Source organism: Platichthys flesus, chromosome 7 (assembly GCF_949316205.1).
Source record: "Platichthys flesus chromosome 7, fPlaFle2.1, whole genome shotgun sequence".
In the NCBI taxonomy this organism is placed as follows: domain Eukaryota; kingdom Metazoa; phylum Chordata; class Actinopteri; order Pleuronectiformes; family Pleuronectidae; genus Platichthys; species Platichthys flesus.
Window position 1 is genome coordinate 16,012,836 of NC_084951.1, and position 19,726 is coordinate 16,032,561.

Below are 19,726 nucleotides of genomic sequence, written 5' to 3' on the forward strand. Positions count from 1 at the left end.
GAGAAGCACTGGGAAAGCAGTGTTTGTTTTCTTCTGTTCCACTAGTGTATTTTTACTGTAGGAATTTGGCTAAAATAAATCTTTCCAATGTTTTTATACTTTCGCTAGCGTCCCTTCCCATGACCAGCTTGTTGCGAATCGAGGAATCTGTCCTATGTTTACATACAGCTAAGATCTTGGGATGGATGATATGGACTCTGGAATGTGTTTAAACGTCACAAAACACTTTATTCACTTATGTTGAGTCACATGAAATAATAGAGTTCGGTGGAAACATAGTTCTTGAATAATCATTAAGCCCAAGTGGTGCCTGTTTCTTGTCAAATTACACAAATCTATGGTGAGCAACATTTGGTGTCAACATATTTGGGTAAAATCTCCAATAATGACAAAACTCTCTAGCATAATAGAGATTGATACAAACATTTTAACATGAGATGAAACGTTGTATACATCTCATTCTTCCATTTTCCGCTTCATGTTAATCTTATTATCTCTATAGTTATTATAATTTATTCTCTCCCTTGTTACTATTTCTCATCACATTCCTTCTAAAATTATAATGTAATATCTTGTTTCTCTGTACTGTACTAACCTCTGTACTGCTGAATATCCTGCCTCTCAGGTGTGTAAGGAGAAGCATCGCTTTGAGAGACTGATGGACCACTTCCGCAGTGAAGAGGGAAACATCGACTTCATGGCAAGTGTTAAACCAAGACGGATTCTTCTTGGTGTGTGTCTATCCCCTTTAAATACCTTTGGGTCTTATTCTGTGTGTCTGGGGTCCAGGTTGCTTGCATGCAGTTCGTCAACATCGTGGTCCACTCGGTTGAGGACATGAACTTCAGGGTCCATCTGCAGTATGAATTCACCAAGCTGGGACTGGATGATTACCTGGAGGTGAGGAGACAATATCTTTTAATAAAATATCCTCACTCGGAGACTATTCAATCAGTACAGTGTGATTGGAATATCACTCATCGTGATTCTTTCTCTCCTCGGTTCAGAAATGTAAACACACAGAGAGTGACAAGCTGTCGGTGCAGATCCAGGCCTACCTGGACAACGTGTTCGACGTGGGTGGGCTGCTGGAGGACGCAGAGACCAAGAATGCGGCGCTGGAGAAGGTGGAAGAACTGGAGGAGCACCTGTCCCATGTGAGTGTGCCCGCCCAGTCCGGACCACCAACACAGCTCTCTGGTCCCATTTATGAGATTGTTGTGGTTCACCAGCTATGTACTTAACTCTGCCGTTTCTACGTGGTAATTATAAATCTACTCGGTGTTTGCATTTCACAAGTGGTTCAGGGTAATTACAGGGTGCACAACACTGGAAAAATGCTTTGCGCGAAACAGTCTTAATATTGTTCTGCTGCCGGCTCGTTCTTTCTGGGCAGTTGGCTTTTGCGTCCCACGCTGCTTTGCAAAAGACCTTCTTCACATGGAAAGGTCGTAGGCAGCCCTGACATCACTCAAGGAATTTCATAACAAACTCTGTTCTCAGGGGTCATGAATGTTGGGGGAGGATGAGGCTGAAGATTCCATGCAAATTCCTTTACAACATGTGTAATCTGGTCCAAATCTCAAAACTATGAGCCCTATGTCACATAGCTCTTGCTGTGTCATGCTGCTGGATGTGCCTTATCTATTATTGATCATGCACAGTTTATACGGGGAGGGAGTGGAGCTGGGAGACATCGGTCCGGTTCTTGAATTCCCCACGTCTCATCCCTCTCTTCTTCCTCAGGTGACGGAGCGGGTGTTGGAGGTTGAGAATGAAACGATGATGAAAGTAGCTGATCTGGAGAAGCTGCTCCTTCAGAAAGATAAGGACCTGCTGGCAATCCGGGTGAGCTGGCAGCCGTACAGACGCACTGTTGCTTGCAAGCCTTGCATCCGAAAGGCTTTGCTTGCACTGTGTGTTCTCGCACAAAAAGATCAGTTTCAGATGTTTGTTGCAGCTAAATTGCTGTGATAGCAAATTAGGTCAGCAGGAAACAGGATGTGTCTTTGGCTTGTGGAGTCATTGTGCTGTGCTTTTTATCGCCCCCTGCTGCCCGCTCAGGAGACGTACGAGTCGACCAACACCCAGGTCAACACCCTGAGGAGGGTGATCAAGGAGAAGGACGCCGCCTTCCAGAGATCCTTCAACATCGAGAGGCGGCTGCTGGAGCTGGAGCAGCAGGGCACCATCCGTTTGCACAAGAAGCCCGATGGAGACATTGCCATCGAGCCGCTTGGTGTGGGTGGTGGGGGGGCCACTGGCCTCGGGATCCCTCTGGGTGACATCGGGCAGCTGTCTCTGGTCCCGACAGCAGGATGGACGGAACCGGGAGGGCCCGACACCAGTTTACCCCCGGCCAGTGAAGCACCCCCACCGCCTCCCCCACCTCCACCACCTCCCCCACCTTTGCCCTCAGCCTTAGGTGACAGACCATGACTCATAATGACTATGTCTGGTGACACATACATGTGAAAGTTGACTTACATTGAGTACAGGGCCACAGTGCAGCTCTATTTTGAGCTCCCCCCCTTTTTGTCAATCCGTGCCAGGTGATGGGTCACAGCATTGTTTCTCTAACCCAGACAGGAAGAGGAAACAAGGCTGGTTTCCTGTGTGCATGTGTGCAGGCAGATTGTCTCTTTCACTTCTTTATGATAACTCGCTGAGCCATGATACCACAGAGCATATAGAACTAAAAACTCAGCGCATGCAAAATGAATAAGGCAGTAAAGTATGAAGAGAATAGTAAAGGATAATTAAATAATATTGTCTTCCACTTTAATTCCAGGCGTAGGTCCACCAGCCCCACCACCACTTCCTCCACCTCTGTCAGATGCTTGTCCCTCAGTTATCCTGAGTTTGGGTCTATCAGGTGAGAGCCACATCTTTAAGCTTGAGTATCTCTAACTGTGTGTTCTACTGCAGGCGGCAGAGCTCAAGTTAACATATTTATATATTTGACAGCCATCAGAATCAAGAAGCCCATCAAGACGAAGTTCCGCCTGCCTGTGTTCAACTGGACGGCCCTGAAGCCCAATCAGATCAATGGCACCGTCTTCAATGAGATTGATGATGAACGTGTGTTGGAGGTAAATCAAGCAGATGAAACTCCACCTCCACTGATAACTTTGATGTCTTTGTCTCTGGAAACTTTAAATAAATGACTCTGGTAGATTTATACTAACCCTTAGGAATTTGTCTTGACACCAGACTGTCATACATAAAGTCATATTCAATATTTGACTTAAAATTTGATAATCAAAACAGGATTCTTGTACAGTTAGATGAAGTTGGTCTTTTACTAACTGTACAACTACTGCTCAGTACTTCTTCATGTATTCTGTCCTGTCAAGCTGCCTCATCAACAGCAGTTTGAGTTAAGTTCTATCACAAAGGACAAATTTCACACTGTGTTGGATGTACCCTAACACTAACCCCAACCCTCTTATTTAAAACTCGATAACGCTTAAAATAACGCTCACACTTATGTTTGTACAACTGGCCTCAGGTTTTATGCACCTTTTAAATTGACTGAGCTGCAATCTGACATTCCCCTTGGTGGTTTTAAATCTTTGTTATCTGATGTTTTTATTATTCTCGTAACAGTTTTTATTAAGTTCTTCTTGTGTTCCTTCTTTTTATTAACTCTGTGTTGTATTTATTTACTGATTGTTAATTTTTCAGGTCTCTCTTGAAAAACAGATCAGAAATCTCAATGAAACTTTCTGATTAAATGAAAATGTTGATACAATCTCAAAAGTGATTCAGCAACAAACAGAAAGTTGTGTGAAAACAAACATTCTCATGTGTTATTTATTAAGAGTTTAACATTCAAAAGCTCGGGCAGTGCTGGCAATAGCAGCCATAAACCAAGCAGCTGTCATCACAGTTTGAGTCACATGTGGATGAATCCTCATCGGCACATTGGAAACATTTTCAAACTGAGTCCTGCCCAATTTAAAACAATGAGAAGAGCAAAGCGAAAATAATTCAACTGTCCCTCATCTGCAGGAGCTGGACGTGGAGAGGTTTGAGGAGCTCTTTAAGACCAGAGCCCAGGGTCCGATTGTCGACCACCCCTGCACCAAGAGCAAAGTGGCCCAGAAGACGGTGAACAAAGTCACCCTGCTGGAAGCCAATCGCTCCAAGAACCTGGCCATCACGCTGCGAAAGGCCAACAAGTCCTCAGAGGAGATCTGCAAAGCAATAGAGAAGTAGGCCCTTGTTATGAACTTCAAGTCTGTTTTAAACATAGAGAAGATGGAACAGATCACAGATATGTATGATCTGTGCTCAGGTTTGACCTCAAGGCCTTACCCGTGGACTTCGTGGAGTGCCTGATGCGCTTCCTGCCCACGGAGTCGGAGGTCAAGGTGCTGCGTCAGTACGAGCGCGAGCGGCGGCCGCTGGACCAGCTGGCGGAGGAGGATCGCTTCATGCTGTTGTTCAGCAAGATTGAGAGACTCACGCAGAGGATGAACATCATCACCTTTGTCGGGAACTTTGCCGACAACGTCAGCATGCTCACGCCGCAGCTCAACGCCGTCATCGCTTCTTCGGGGTCGGTCAAATCCTCACCCAAGCTGAGGAGGGTGCTTGAGGTAAGAGGGTTAGATTCCGTCTGGTGTTATTGTATCCGCGGCGTCGGTGTCTCATACTCACTCATTCCTCTGGTTTACTTGAAGATCATCTTGGCTTTGGGGAACTACATGAACAGCAGCAAGAGAGGATGTGTTTATGGCTTCAAATTACAAAGTCTTGATCTGGTGAGTAGGATTTGGAGATCTTGTTTAACTGCTCGGTTTATTACTATGCTGTTATATATCCCATTGTATTGTTGCAGTGCTATTGTTGATGAAGCCAGTTGTGTTAATTTCTTTTTGTTCCACAGCTGTTGGACACTAAGTCCACAGACAGAAAAATGACGTTGCTCCACTACATAGCTCTCATCATAAAAGAGAAATTCCCTGAACTGGCTAACTTCTGCAACGAACTGCACTTTGTGGATAAAGCTGCAGCAGGTGAGTTTACACTAAACATCAAACTGTCATTACCTTCACCAAAGACATTTAGTCTGTTTGCTGGTTTTTTTATTGTGTTGTAAGCAAGATTACACAAAAAGGATTGGACGGAATTCTATGAAACCTTGTAGAAGGATGCAGTATGGGTCAAGAAAGAACCCAGTAAAGTTTGGTGTGGGTCTGGATTACTGGGAATTTCTTTTCACTTTCTTTAACATTGCGAAAAAGGACATTTGTCAAAATGTTCACCATTTCCCATTGAACTTCAACCCTACTGTAAATTTAAACAGTCAGACAACTGGAACTGACATCTATGAGTGGGAGCAATGACTCCCATTCTTATTCTTACAGTAACCAAGCAAATTTTATTTGTTCAGCCCATATTCACAAATCACAATTTGCCTCACAGGGCTTAAGATGGTGCGACTTCCTAGTGAGGGATCGCTCTCCCAGGACGGACAGAAGTCCAATAGATGCTGTGTGTAACAGAGCACAATAAAATAATATTTAAAACATTCATGAGAAAAGACATGAAGGGAGCAGCAACGATATTGAAAAGATAGGTACTTCCAGTAACAGTCATATATGTGGGCAGGCATTTTGAGCAGTATAGATAATGGTGGGGTGGATGGGGATGGATGGATACAAGCATTTCTGGACAAATGTATGAAAACAAGTTTGCATAATGTCCGTTGCCTGTGTGTGAAGTATCTCTGGAGAACGTGCTGCTGGATGTGCGAGAGCTGGGGAAAGGCATGGACCTGATCCGCAGAGAGTGCAGCCTCCACGACCACTCGGTCCTGAAGGCCTTCGTCCAGGCCAATGAATCCCAGCTGGACAAGCTGCAGAAGGATGCCAAGACAGCCGAGGTAGCCGACGCTCTCCTCGCCCTCTAAACCTCAAAGTGTCCACTGAATATACGCTTCCTCTCCCACATTCACCTCACTCACCTCTGACACACGTAAAAAAAAAAAAACATGAATGCTTACTCAACAGTGTTTACAAACATGTCTCCCTCTCCGGCACTGTGCTCCCTCCCAATTCTAGGAAGCCTTCAACAATGTGGTGAACTACTTCGGGGAGAGCGCCAAGACGACTCCACCCGCGGTGTTCTTCCCCGTGTTTGTGCGCTTCATCAGAGCCTACAAGGTGAGCACCCCCGAGCAGAGGTCGCGTCTCTCCTCGCGTCTTGCCGACCGAGGTGCAGCTTGTCCCTGCTGCCCGTGGGGGGAAGTTCCTGGGGTTTGTCTCGGAGCAGAGCGGGGCAGAACTTTGGCCGCCCCCGTGCCACAGGACGTGGCGTAGAGCGCGAGGCCAAATAACAGGAAAGGCCAGCTGGGGTCTGACTCTGGGGCTGCAGCTGTGGTGTTTAGACTGGCTCTTCCCTCCTCCGTCCCTCCTCCCGCTTTACCCCTGGACAGCCTCGCCCTGCTCCGCCACACAGCACATTTCCTGAGATTGTTCTCGGCCGGGATTTATGGGATCTGCTCAAGGAAATGTGCAGCAGGAGGATTAATGTGCACGTCTGTTCATCTTTGTGTTTACATGTGTCTCAAATAGTTAGATAATAGTTAATAGATAATACAGGGACTCACTTTCTTGCTGAGAGTCAGATGAGAAGATCAATTCCACTGTGTAATAGTTTTTATCATATGGAGATTTTTTTAGTCTTGATGTCCATTTTTTCCATTCACACACATTGTGCGTCTGTGTGCAGCCCTTCCTCTATCACACATCACTTACACAATAGACAGTGCTGTTTCCATACAGTGGTGAGCACTGTCATCTCACAGGAAGAAGGTTCTTGGTTCAAATCCCATCTGTTTGGAGTTTGCTCCCAGTGTCTGCATGGCTTTCCTCCGGGTACTCCAGCTTCCTCCCACACTCCGAAGACATGCAGATCAGGATTAGATTATTTGGAGACCCTAAATTGGCAGTAGATGTGAAGGAGAAATGCTTTTATACTTTATATGTTGCCCGTGCAATCGGTCCAAGGGTGTACCTTGCCTCTCGCCCTTTGTCCGCTGGGACTGGCTCCAGCTTCCCCTTGCAGCCAGAGAGGATATGGTATAAATCCTCGTCTGGCACTCAGCAAGAAAACTGCTTTAGTGTATCAAATGTCAAATAGTTAGTTGAATACGCATTTAGTCTGAGTGTAAAGTATTTGTGTGGTTGAAGTGGGGAGGCAGAAGGAGAAAGAATACATCTACATAGTTAATCAAAGTGTGTGTTTGCTGTTCCTCTTCAACTTCTGACCCACTTTCTCCACCCTCAAGGTCCACACAAGTGCGTTGGCTTGGATTCCCAGTAGCTTTAGTTATCTTGTCACAGACTGTTCACCTTTGTGTCTCCTCGACAGGATGCAGTGGTGGGAAACGAGCAGAGGAAGAAGCAGGAGGAAGCAATGAGAGAGAAGTTATTGGCTCAGGAGGCTAAACAGCAGGAACCTAAGGTACCGCCCAAGTGCAGGCGAACGCAGATGAATGAAAGCTATCAGATGTTTACTCGTTGCTAAATAAAGCTCAGTGGCGTGCCAAAGATAAAAAGTGAACAGCACAAATATCCTCTCCTGGCTGCTGCAGGTCCAGGCCCAGAAGAAGAGGCAGCAGCAGGAGCTGATCGCAGAGCTGCGCAAGCGGCAAGCCAAGGACCACCGGCCCGTGTACGAGGGCAAGGACGGCACCATTGAGGACATCATTACAGGTGGGCCAGACAGCACCCTGAAAAGACCCCGTGTGGGGGCCAGCAGCCCGGGTCGCCCCAGGCCGAGGATGACTGTGGTCATTCACTGCTCGGCTCCTTTGAAATGCACCTTGTGCTACGTGGTCCAGACACAAGCACATCTGGAGCACAGCACGTAGCGGCTGGTTGCTCCATGACGCGCTGTCTCATTGCTTCTGAGACCAACAACACTAAAAGCTGCTGAGCCTCAATATGTTGATAAGTCAGACAGGTACTTTTTCCTGTTGAACATGAACTTCAGGATCTTTCTAGGATCTTTATTTAAAGCCTCTGTGAGTTTTTGTGATGGTAGTATTTTGTTACAGGATTCTGATGACAATTTTTGTGTGTAGAAAAATACGACAGTCCCAGTGAAAACCGAGTGGGGACTGTGCAAGTGTCCTTCTTGAGACCACCACCAGGAGGAGCCACAGTCACATTTATTAAAAACTTTTATATATAAAGGCTTCAATTGGAGACTATACAGAATCTACAGCCTCAGGAAATCATCAGTGTTTAGTACTTATCATGTAAATAATACGAATGTTGCATCATTGTCAATTTTAGTGATGTTAATAATGCTTCTATGTTGCTACTATCAGAGCTGCAACAGCCTGTTCATGCACCTGATGCTTAAACTCAGTGTGTCCTAATCCTATTAAACTCCCCCTGAGGCTTTTTTTCTTTACAAGGAGCTACAACAAGCTCCACTTATCCAACGTTCATTATCATCTCCTGTATGAAACGCGATGGTGGTCCGGTGCTCCCCCCCCACCCCCCCCCCCAAACCCCCAACCCACCCTTCCTCCCCGCAGGTGTCTCAGGTGTGACGTGTTTTTCTCTTCCTCCCCCTCCTCCCCTCCCCCCCAGTACTGAAGAGCGTGCCCTTCACAGCCCGCACTGCTAAACGCGGCTCACGGTTCTTCTGTGAAGCCAACCTCTGCGACGACGCCAACTGCTAGCCCTCCCCTCCCTAATGCCAAGGTTGTCCAGGTGTCTCTCGTGCGCCTCCTGACCACTGTGCATGCAGCATGACCACCTCCACCCTCCACCCTCCACCACCCCCTTACCCTATGAACTAACTTGGGCCATTACCGGTTGTTTGTGTTACTACCACTAGAGAAGACTCCTATCAGGCCATTTTGGGTGATAGGAGTCGGCCAAACCTCTTTGCCTGACGCAGAGCTACATGGAACAGAAAGGAAAAAAGAGAATTGTCAGCATATTGTCGCGCGCGAGAAATATGTGGAGACACTCACAGTGCAATCAGACGCGGGGCCGTGATGAAATGATCACGTCAGAGCATCATGCATGATACTTCTAAAAGGCTGTGCATCATTTTTGGCATCGTTTCTTTTCATGAAGCTGACGATAAAGAGGTTTGGCTAATTGTTTTGGTTTTTTTCTATCAACGATGCTTTGTTCCATGAAACTAACTTGTTTGGTGTTGGGGTTTTTTTCCGGCTAACATGTGACTCTTCTTTCCTCAACCACCACTGTTCATTCTACCCCTCCCTTTCAGCTGAAAAGAAGATTAATGACAGTATTTCCCACTCCTAAGAGAGGGTAAGGAAGGTACAGCCCGGCTGACACCCGGCCTGCTTGGCCTTCCAGGTCCTGTGTGCTGCTACAGTGATGTCAGCTGCTTCAGCTATAGTGCTTCGGGCGCAAACCAAAAAGATGCTTTACGACACTGAGAACTGCTTTACCACACAGAATATCATTATATGATTATAGTGAAGATCATTTAAGAAACAAATTTGTGTTTGGTTTTAGAGAAATTCAATATAGCTAGCCCCAACAGTCATTAAAACACAAAATGAGTGATTTGATTGTCCACCAGGTCTCAGTCTATAGTTTTCAGTTCATTATCGTCCAGTTTTAATTCGCAACTGTACCTTCAAACATCATCATCCTCCACCCCCCCAACCCCCCATTACATGTTGCATGTTGTCCACTGTTCATTCACGTCTCACCTGTCATCAACGTCCGCCATGTTTTTGTCCGTGCTAACTGTCATCCGCAGTGTGCCGAACTGCTAGTTGGTCAACAGGCTCTCACATTCAATCACATGTGCACGAACACAGTCTGAATCCAAAACTGTCACCGACCCAAATGAAGATTTTCTCTCACTTCAGTGGCACAGACATCTCAGCTGTCGCTCCACAGACTGGAGAGCTTGTTGACCATCATATTGTCACTGTTTGTTTTTGTTTTTCTCTGCTGCATTATTTGTGTTACAACGTTGCTGAAACCATATTTCCAAAACCTTGGATTTCTCTGTCTTGTGCTTCACTGCCACCAGTGGAAAATGCAAGGTCTTGGAAATGTGTCATTCAATGTTTATTGTGCATTATTTATTTGCTCATTTTTTATTTTTCTAATAGACAGTTAACAAATCTTTACTGCAGAAGTTATCACAGAGCTCCTACAATTGTTTGGAATATGCTACACTAAACACTCAGTCGCCAGTTTGTTAGGTACACCTAATACAACAGTCCTTCCCCCCCCTGCATGAGGTCAGTTTTTAAGGTGTTAAACGTTCAGTGAGTAGAATTTAGTGACATCTAGTGGTGAAGTTTCATATTGCAGCTGAATACCCCTCACCTCACCCTCCCCTTTCAAACATGAGAGAGAACCTTTTTATAACCTTCAGTTGTCATAAAAACTCAAAAGGTGTTTAGTTTGTCTACTCTGGGCTACTGTAAAACTACAAGGTGGCCTCCGTAGTGAGGACCCGCTCCTGGTGTAAATATAAAAGGCCCATTCTAGAGAAAGGAAAACAACACTGTAGTTTGTTCATGTTGCTGTTGAACTGAATTAGCCAGAGAAGTGTTTCTCTTTCTCAGCTTAACACGAATAGGTAGAGAACATAATAGGAACACGGCAGACTATTAGGTGTACCCAATGAAACGGAAGCTGAGTGTATGTTCGCTACATTTACATTTAAAAAAAGTTAAAGTAAGTAGAGGCAGGAGAGAATTTACAGTTTGACCTCTGGGTCCTCTAACATGTGTGTCCCCCCCCCCCCTTGTCTCTCACCCCTTTCTCCGACCCCACTCACAGATCTTCGAAGCCAGCCCTTCCTGCGAGCTGATGCGTTGATCCGAAACGGTTGGAAGAGACCCTAAACCACTTATTCATCACTTATCGCTCCCCTCCCCATTTAAAACCCTCCTCCCCCCCCTGAGTCCCGATGGTCCATCTCAACCCTGAGGCTGCAGATCACAAAGACTCAAAATAAAAAAAGGGAGGACAGGACAGAGCCCTCTGTGTTAGCTGGGTAATTTATTTATTTATGGAGGCCATTAACCGCCACTTGAAGCGAGCAAGGCGCCGTTCCAGGAGCTCAGTGGTTCCCTCCTCTCTCGCTGCACGTATGAGACTTTCACTGCTCTGTTGGCGTGGAGGGCCCGACCAGTCGGAGCACAGGTGGGGTGAGGTGAGGACTGGAGGACCACAGCGCAGACGGAATTGTACTTTCACTAACAAGTGCCTGCCAACATGTGGATCTTATTCCCGAGACCATTCATTTCCTCGGATGATGCAGTCATAGCAGGACTTAGACTGGGAGGCAGCCAAGGGAAGATGCCAACCACGCTGCTGGGATGGTTTTGCCTCCAAGACACTTGCAAAAAGAAAAAACCTTCCTCCAAATCAGCGAGAAGCTACTCAACACATCCAATCACGACTTAGTACCGGCAATGTTTTGTTTAGATTTCAATCACATGTATCTCGGAGGAAAGGCATCTACAGTGCAGGTTCCTTTGGGGACAAACTAGCCAAACCAAACTTTCTTGAATGTCTCATGTTGTTGTTTTAAGAAGTGCCTTTTATTTCCTGTGTAACCAGTGTTATTTCTCATGGTTCAGCCATAATACGTTTATTTTACACCCGTCATTCGTTAAACATTGTGTTCTCATTGTACTTCATGTAACATTAGCCTTATAATACCGACGATAATATGCAAAAAGTGTAAATCTCCAGATCTGATGGCACGCGAGAAGAAGGAGAAGCAGGGTTTGAGGATCGCTCCTCTATTTACCTTTAGTGCATCGATGTCTTAAAGCTTCCTCGGATTTGACTTGAGTCATTATGTTTCTGTGCCTTGTTAGAAACTGAATGTTGAACGCCTTGACAACACTTCCTGTCACACTTTGAAGTGACATTATGGAAGTGACACCTGTATGAAGAAGCGGACTGCTGTTTGAGGCCTCGGATGACGTTAACCTGCTAGAGATGTGGTGATGGATGAAGGATGTTTCCAATCTTAAAGAGATGTTATGTGTGTGAAGATTTGTCTTATATCCTAGAAGGTGAGTTTCCTCCCAACAGCTGTGGAGACTTACAGCCCGTGTTGTAACTTAAGGGAGCGACACTTTGTACACTAATTAATTTGGCTTTCGTTGTATGAGACACTATCCTTTACATTAATGTACATTGAAATCAAGAAATTTACTTTTTAGAAGAAATTATCCATTATATTTGTCTATTGACTGAAAGATGACACTTTCCTTTTTAATAAATAAGATGAATTATCTAACTATGAGACCAAAGTCTATTATTAAAGTATTATAAGTATGTTCATGTTTAATTTCAATTCTTTTTTAAAGATAGCTGACATTCATTTCCCGATTTTCTGCGACTGCTTTTCCTCTCCATCCTCTCAAATGACGGACAGAGCCACCGTGTAGTTCTACTATAAAAATCCATTTAATTTCTTATATCAAAAAGAAATAGAATCATAACAAAACAATCAGAACCACACGTATCCATGTGGGTTTCGCCACCGAAAATGTTTCTCCAACCGAAAAATGATTGTTCTAATTCACATGGTCAGGTGAAAATCTAACAGAGCAGGTTGTAAAAAAAAAAAAAAAAGCACAAACATAAGAAACCGTTATGAATACTGTTAAAAAGATAAAAGCCGTGAGGGTTTCCTTTAGGATGGATGTGTGAGAGCACCGTGCAGGGGGGGGAGCTCAGTGAGAAGCAGCGTGGTGACACACAGAGCAACACTCACTGAAGACCGAGAACCAGGCTGACTGACGGACAGATGGTTAGCGTTAGCAGCGAGGCAAGGGAACTAACAAAGGAATGCTTATCAGGAAGCTAATCAGTCTCCTAACTGGGAATGCACTCGACAGTGAGCATTAACCTAAATTACAATGTTCATGTAATACAACACACACACACACAAGGAATACGTACCATCAAACGGGCGCCAAGGGCTTTTTCCTGAAAGTACGTTTACAATCAAGAGACAAGGACTGAGAGCTAAGTGTTACCATTCTCAGTTAATTATTCGTTACAGATCGGGGTTTCATTCAGTGATGACTGGAAAGAATTCACAGACGCTTGTTGTCACTTCTCCCCCCCACCCACGAAAAAAAGAACTTTTCTAGAACCGTTTCAGAGCTAAGTCCGGCTGCTGTCCCGAGTGTCCTGCAGGAGGCTAAACCAAAGGCCACAGATCTCCATCCCAGACTGCTCCTCCTGGAATGTGGACTTTATTACAATCATCTTCATCCAGCACACTCACACACTGCCATTGACTCATTCACTTCTGACACAAGGTCGGTCAATTGTACCACTTAAAAAACAACAAACAAAACAAAAAACTAAAAAAAAAAACGGTTAAAAAGTACAGACTGCTATTTGTTACTGATGTTTGTATTCCTGGGTATATTCTCAAGACACTTTGTTAATAGGTTTTATATATATGCAAATATATATATATGTATAGAACTTTAGTCTGTGCAAGGAGGTAAAAGACAATCACTTGAATGTAGGTTTCGAGACGACAGAGAAGACACTGTCCGCGATGCCGAGTCCTCCATGTGTACATGTGCAGTTAAACAACTTCTCATTACTCCCTTTAGACGTCCAGCAGCAAACGTACATATGCACATCGATGTGAGAGACTGAGCCGAAGCAGCATCCAGGAAGCATTCATAGTGACGCTGACACTTCTCTTTCAGGAACAACAAAGACTTGGCAACGTCTTCTGCGATGGAACAATATTCTCTTTTTTTCCCCCCCTATACAATTCATACAAAAATAAAAAATGAAATTTGTTCCACGGCCATCCGGGTCGCTCTATCTTTTACATTTGCACAGAGGTAGTGGCTATATGCGTGAGATTGTGAGGAGGAGGAGGTGAGCAAAAAATTAAAAAGAACTGAATAAATGTCTATAAAATGGTTCCTTTTTCATCACCAGATGATTTTTTTTTGTTTTTGTCAAAGAACAAAATATAATACTGCAATCACTTAAAAAAAGTAGTCCTTCATTTTATACATTTTATACAGTGTTCCTGCTTTTTTTTGTTGCTTTTCTTTTCAGTTGGTAAAGGCAGAAGACGAGCGAGCTTGTCGTCTCAGCACTGGGTCGGGCGGGGCAGGGCGACGCGGGCAGAATTCAGTTCATGCCGAGCTCTACGCTAGTGGGTCACTCAGGTCCTCGTCGCCCTGGGAGAGGAGCTCCTTCTTTTCATCTGTGCTGGCCAGAGAGTTGCGGCTGTTGTGGGCGCCCATGTATAGTGTGGCATACACCGGGTTGGTGAAGTTGGTGGGCTGTGGAGCAAAGGAAAATCACATGGTCACTCCAGGGACATTTCAAAAAAATGGGAAGGAGCATTTACCACATTTTGTAGCTTATAAATGGATGGTTAAATAAAACATCTGCCTCTTGCCACCATGGTAGTTATGTTCTATAGTGTGTCTGCCAGCTTGGGTCCTACAATCTGGAGGTGCATTTCCATCCACGTATTTTTATGTAAATGTCTGAATTTGGTCGTAAAAAGAGTGTAAATGCCAAAAAATATGAAACCATCTCAGAAATTGCACAAAAAGTAATATTATGAATAAATAATGAAGCACATGAAGTTTGTGATTTAACACATTACTCAAGCTCCCAGTCCACAGGAGGGAAAAAAGAGGCAAAAGACCAAAACATGTGTTTTTTTTTGTGTGGACCAATGAGGAGACTGTCAAATTTCCTATTTTGAAAGATTTGGTTAAAAAACGGGCACAGTACATGTCAGTGGAAACCGGGCTCTCGGCACCTGGCACGCTATGAGCCTGGGTTTCAACATATTCAAGAACCTTACTGACATCATAATATATTATTAAACCATCTTTCTGGTTAGATACCACAAGACATAAGTGACATTTTTTCTTTCTTCTCAAATGATTTTATCTGTGGTACCTTGTCTGGGTCCAAAGCAAAATCGGAATCCAGGAGCTCCCCGGCGTCATCGTCAGGGTCGCCCTCATAGATCTTATAGGCAGGGTTTCCTATCTCAACATTCATGGCTCCATTTGTCATTCGGTGGTGCTGGAAGCCCTTGGCACTGCAGGCAGACAAAAAAAACACACAATGACCATCAAAGCAATATGTTTAAAATTGGATTTAAAACAAGATGATTACATATTTTGGGGAGAAACCTTAAATTAAACAATTCAGAGCTGCTTTAAACGAATCATAACTCAGGTACTGACTCGGCACCAGCCACACACAATCCACAAAACCAAGACAACATCTACTAAAGGTTGTCGAATGAGCTTTTCTGTCAAAAGGCCATTTGATCAAACCCGGAAAATATACAGCAGCATGTCTATTGTGGAGAATGCTGGATTTTCTCACATTGCATATATTCAGCCGACTGCAAGCATTTAAACATTGTACATAGATGCACAATAGTACGTTTTACCGATCAAGCACATGGCGTAAGCCCATCATGTACACACGTAGACAAGAGGAAGGTATGGAGATGCAATGAGGACAAACAGTTCAATTGTTTGTGCATCACCAGTTAAACGATTTCAGATAAGTCAATTGGTCCCTGGGCTGCAGGGACTGGAAACCCCAGGGAGGAAACACAGGAGATGGCAGGCAAGGACAAACAGACAGGCTTTCTGCACTGACCAACAGAATGGACAACAGAAGCAAGGCCATTCTGATTGGGCGTTAACAAATGGAGGGGGACAGGGTTTGTTGGTCGACACTATATATATATATATATGATGTAGCCCTATAAAAGTTACCGCGAGCACCGAGAACGAGATTTGCCCGGCCATAGAGACCTGGGAGACAGGGAATAGATGGTTATCAAAAGGTAGGAGGGAAGGAGAAGAGAGAGAGCACAGGTGTGAGGACCAGATAGGTGAAAAATGGGAGTTTGAATAAATGGAGGGTTTCTGAAGCCAGGTCCTACCCGCGCATTCTCCGCTTGTACCACAAGATGGCGCCGACCACCAGCAGTGCCAGTAAGAGCAGCAGTAGCACTGGGATGACGATGGAGGCCGTGCCTGGGAGAGAGAGAAAATAACATGAACAAAGGGCAAAGTGCACGTTTTATACCAATGACACTCAGCAGTCAACTTACTTCCATTGGAAGTAGAAGAATCCATTTCAGCATCTGCAAATTCACATCTGTATCCTCTCCATCCAGCAGGACACCTGGTCGCACAACGAGCCAGTTACAGAGTGTGTGTGTGTGTGTGTGTGTGTGTGTGTGTGTGTATACGTGGGTTTAAAAAAGACAGAAAATGACAAAGTGTACGTTCAGGTCGGGGGTGAGTGTCGTATCTTACTTGCACTGAGGAAGCAGTGTGCGAGTTTCAACTGTACATTGGCCATTTGCGCAGAAGTCCAAACAGGAATAGCAGCTGGGTTGGGTCTGACCATTAGGACAGCTACACACACAAACACAAACACACACACACACACAGGAGCTTTAATATCTGTAAGTTGTAATGATCGATTGTGGGTGCAATGTTCAGATATCCACATATTTTGGGAACTTGCAAGGAGAGTGATATTTGACCCTGCTCACTAATCACAGAGCCGTCCCGAATAAATGTGAACAAATATCTACGATGTCAGCAAATATCTACAAGTCCAAGTCTCGTTTATTTTGTGCAGCGTCCACGCTCCACGGCGTACCCACCTGCAGGAGACCTCCCCCGAGGACGACTTCAAACATTGGCCCGTTCCGCAGAACAGACATTTGTCCAGCTCGCACTTGTTCCCGATGTACTCGGTGGTGCACAGGCACAGTTTGGTGCTGTTGGAGGTTTCTAAGCACGTTCCACCGTTCTCACAGAAGCCTTCACATTTACCTGCGGGTCAGAGGGAGAGATGTGAGAGGTGTGGCGTCACGGTCGTATGTTCTTCATTAGATCAGGACAGTAGAGTGTGGCAGTTTTAAACATGCTATTTCGTGTAAGTAGTGTCTGTCAGAAGGCTAAATACTATACATTTTATCATCCATCCAGTTGAACTCCGAAGCAACGTATTCCTGTAACACTTACTGTACTGGCACTGGTCTCCCTGGTACTCTGCTGGGCAGCTGCAGGTTGGTTGGTTGCCCATGTTGACCGAGCAGTTGCCTCCGTTCAGGCAGTGGTCCTGACAAGTTTGCCGGTTGCACGTGGGCCCCGTGAAGCCCTTAGGACACCTGCAGGTTGCAGCTCCTGCATCCAGGTAGAATTAAAATTAAAAAGTTAAAAGAAATGTTCTACTATGTGAAACTATAACTGAGTTCACAAAGGCTGCAGCAAAACATACTCTGGTTTAAACGTATAGAACAGAGCTTCTCTCTGCAGCAGCCTTTTTATTCTGTGAAGCCTGATGCTCATCACTGCTCCACCAGACATCGAAAGAATGATGGGGAAGTTGTTTAAAGCAAATGAAACAGCATTTGACTTTTACTTCACTTTATCATATTTCTTTGCCTCCTATCCGAATATTTGTTTGTTTGTTTGTCAGCAAAAAGTACTGAATAGATTTCCAGGACATGTGGTGGAGGGTTGGAACACAAGCCAAGAAAGAACCCATTAAATGTTGGCGTGGATCCGGACAAAGTTTTTTAGGCCGCGATGAAAAAATTCAGGCATGTTTATGAGTGTTTGTAATTGGGTGCAGCCTGATTTAATTTACAGGGTTTGTTGGACCTGGCCAGAGGTATGAATTCTGCTGAGTATCATTTCAGCTCAGTATTTAAATACGGAAAAAATGTTCACTTAATAACAAAACCATCCCATAGTTGTTGAGTTAGTTAATGAATCATCTTCCCTACAATTTTCAGGTAGATGGATGAAGTGATCTAGAAGTGGTTCAGTGAACATTTTGACCTGTTGGTGGCGCTTGATGAAGAATCAACATAAATTATGGAGATTTGTACCAAAGTTCAGCAAAAATCACTCTATTGGATGTTTTATAGAAAATCTAAAATTTCAAATACCTGTATTCTACGGAATTAAACATCACTGAGGATCAGTAATGGGGAAGAAACTAAATACAACATATATTAAATAAGCTGTGCTTTAATCTGAGCGTGTCAGGTTGTTCACATCTCAATAAGTTATCCAGTGACTACAGATGAATGTACCCGTAGGAGAGGCAGTGCAGGTGCCTCCGTTCTTGCAGTAGTCCCGGCACTGGTTGATCTCACACCTCTCTCCGGTGTAGCTGGGCTGACAGCGACACTTGGCCACCTGCCGGGCGTTGAGGAAGCAGCTCCCACCGTTCTGACACTGAATATCGCACGGCCCCGAGGGCGGAGCTGCGGAAAGGGGAATTCCATGGTTAACCCACAATTTGCTTTAGGGATCGGAATTTAAAACCACATTCAAGCTGTTAGTGAAAGCGTGGATCACGACCATACAGCCTTCCATACAAGCTGGTAAGTTTGCTGTACGCGTGCAGACTCACAGAACGGTGACTGGGTGGGGTTCAGTCTCTCCACACATGTGCCATTGTCGGCCACGTAGTTGTTAGGACAGGTACACACTGGTCCACTGGGGCTGAGGAGACACAGCCACTCACACTTTTTCCTGTCACATGGGTTGGTCACTGACACAGAAAGAAACAAGACAAGCAATAAGAAAAACACGCGTGTAACATGTATACAAATGATTTTCTCTGGGGTGTGTCATATTTGAACTCTTAGAATTTACATCAGTACACGTGTGTGCCAAAAAAAAGCCAGAGACAACTGAAGAATCTTTTCACACTCACTCTCCGGCTGCTTGTAGCGGTGGTACAGCACGATGTCAGTAGCGTGGTTGATGCCTGTGGTGAGATTCTCCATGGGGCCTTTGCCAAACTTGTTGACGCGGAAGACAACGTTATTTACATACGTGACCCCGTAGATGTAATCCTCGAAGATATCTATGCTGAATGGATGAAGCAGCTCTGGAAATGAGAGAAAAGAGAAAAGGCACAAAAGGGAATAAATATACCGGCCACATGATTTCCGTGTCGTGTTCAGTTTTGTTTCGGGGCGTGCCGGGAACTCAACTGTTTTTGATGCCGGAGACGGCGATGACGGGATCAGAGCCGTCCAGGCGCACACTCCCAATAACCGAGAGCTTTGCATCGGCCCAGTAAAGACGCTCGTTGAAGTAGTCCACAGCCAAACCTGTAGAGGCAGAGAGGAACCGGGGGGCACGGATAAGAACCCGATAAACACCCGCAGCTCCACAGTGCGAGAGAACAAGTGGTGGTTGTGTGTCACTGACCTGTGGGCCACTGGATGTTCTCGTGCACCAGCGTCTGTCTCAGAGTGCCGTCCATGGCAGCAGTCTCAATTTTAGGGTGGTTCCCCCAGTCGGCCCAATACATGGTACTGAGAAGAAACACACACACACAGTTTCAACTTGCCACCCACGATATAGAAACAAAGCAACGATGGCCATGACATATTTCATGCGCTGGCGGCACTGAGCCCGGCGCTGTCCCTCACCCTCTCTGTGGATCCACCACGATGGCGTACGGCTCGTCGATCATGCCGGAGATCAGGGTCTTGCAGTGTTGTCCGGACATCTGAGCCACTTCGATTACATCTCGACCAGAGTCGGTCCAGTACAGATTACCCGCCACCCAGTCCACGGCTATACCCCGAGGCATCTTCAGCTCCTTGATCTGAAGCGGCAGAAACGGTATATTTACACCATATTCACGTGTTCCTGCTG

The 19,726-nt window shown here is 45.2% G+C and overlaps 2 protein-coding genes across 7 annotated transcripts in view; one reads left to right on the forward strand and one right to left on the reverse strand.

Annotated features, from left to right (window-relative positions):
- Positions 1 to 12,288, forward strand: part of fmnl3 (formin-like 3) — a 33,601-nt gene extending 21,313 nt beyond the window's left edge. For 2 of the 5 annotated variants that reach the window (XM_062392958.1, XM_062392962.1), the window contains 17 exons: positions 626 to 700; positions 790 to 900; positions 1,008 to 1,157; positions 1,747 to 1,848; positions 2,065 to 2,425; positions 2,792 to 2,875; positions 2,968 to 3,092; positions 4,015 to 4,217; positions 4,301 to 4,604; positions 4,689 to 4,769; positions 4,895 to 5,024; positions 5,733 to 5,893; positions 6,072 to 6,173; positions 7,384 to 7,476; positions 7,607 to 7,727; positions 8,616 to 8,729; positions 10,812 to 12,288. In XM_062392958.1, coding sequence (XP_062248942.1) covers positions 626 to 700; positions 790 to 900; positions 1,008 to 1,157; positions 1,747 to 1,848; positions 2,065 to 2,425; positions 2,792 to 2,875; positions 2,968 to 3,092; positions 4,015 to 4,217; positions 4,301 to 4,604; positions 4,689 to 4,769; positions 4,895 to 5,024; positions 5,733 to 5,893; positions 6,072 to 6,173; positions 7,384 to 7,476; positions 7,607 to 7,727; positions 8,616 to 8,707 — 2,295 coding nt within the window. In that variant the 3' untranslated portion in view covers positions 8,708 to 8,729; positions 10,812 to 12,288. Of the gene's footprint in view, positions 1 to 625; positions 701 to 789; positions 901 to 1,007; positions 1,158 to 1,746; positions 1,849 to 2,064; positions 2,426 to 2,791; positions 2,876 to 2,967; positions 3,093 to 4,014; positions 4,218 to 4,300; positions 4,605 to 4,688; positions 4,770 to 4,894; positions 5,025 to 5,732; positions 5,894 to 6,071; positions 6,174 to 7,383; positions 7,477 to 7,606; positions 7,728 to 8,615; positions 8,739 to 9,267; positions 9,312 to 10,811 lie in introns of all 5 variants that reach the window. The other 3 variants (XM_062392959.1, XM_062392961.1, XM_062392960.1) reach the window with 3 other exon arrangements.
- A 146-nt stretch (positions 12,289 to 12,434) lies between these two features.
- The window catches only part of lrp1ab (low density lipoprotein receptor-related protein 1Ab), an 86,864-nt gene continuing 79,572 nt past the window's right edge, over positions 12,435 to 19,726 (reverse strand). For both annotated transcript variants that reach the window (XM_062392957.1, XM_062392956.1), the window contains exons 77-89: positions 19,498 to 19,676; positions 19,274 to 19,380; positions 19,054 to 19,173; positions 18,771 to 18,947; positions 18,465 to 18,605; positions 18,142 to 18,315; positions 17,063 to 17,224; positions 16,699 to 16,870; positions 16,343 to 16,444; positions 16,135 to 16,208; positions 15,964 to 16,057; positions 14,955 to 15,099; positions 12,435 to 14,320 (exon numbers count right to left, since the gene is read on the reverse strand). In XM_062392957.1, coding sequence (XP_062248941.1) covers positions 14,183 to 14,320; positions 14,955 to 15,099; positions 15,964 to 16,057; positions 16,135 to 16,208; positions 16,343 to 16,444; positions 16,699 to 16,870; positions 17,063 to 17,224; positions 18,142 to 18,315; positions 18,465 to 18,605; positions 18,771 to 18,947; positions 19,054 to 19,173; positions 19,274 to 19,380; positions 19,498 to 19,676 — 1,785 coding nt within the window. In that variant the 3' untranslated portion in view covers positions 12,435 to 14,182. The remainder of the gene's footprint in view (positions 14,321 to 14,954; positions 15,100 to 15,963; positions 16,058 to 16,134; positions 16,209 to 16,342; positions 16,445 to 16,698; positions 16,871 to 17,062; positions 17,225 to 18,141; positions 18,316 to 18,464; positions 18,606 to 18,770; positions 18,948 to 19,053; positions 19,174 to 19,273; positions 19,381 to 19,497; positions 19,677 to 19,726) is intronic.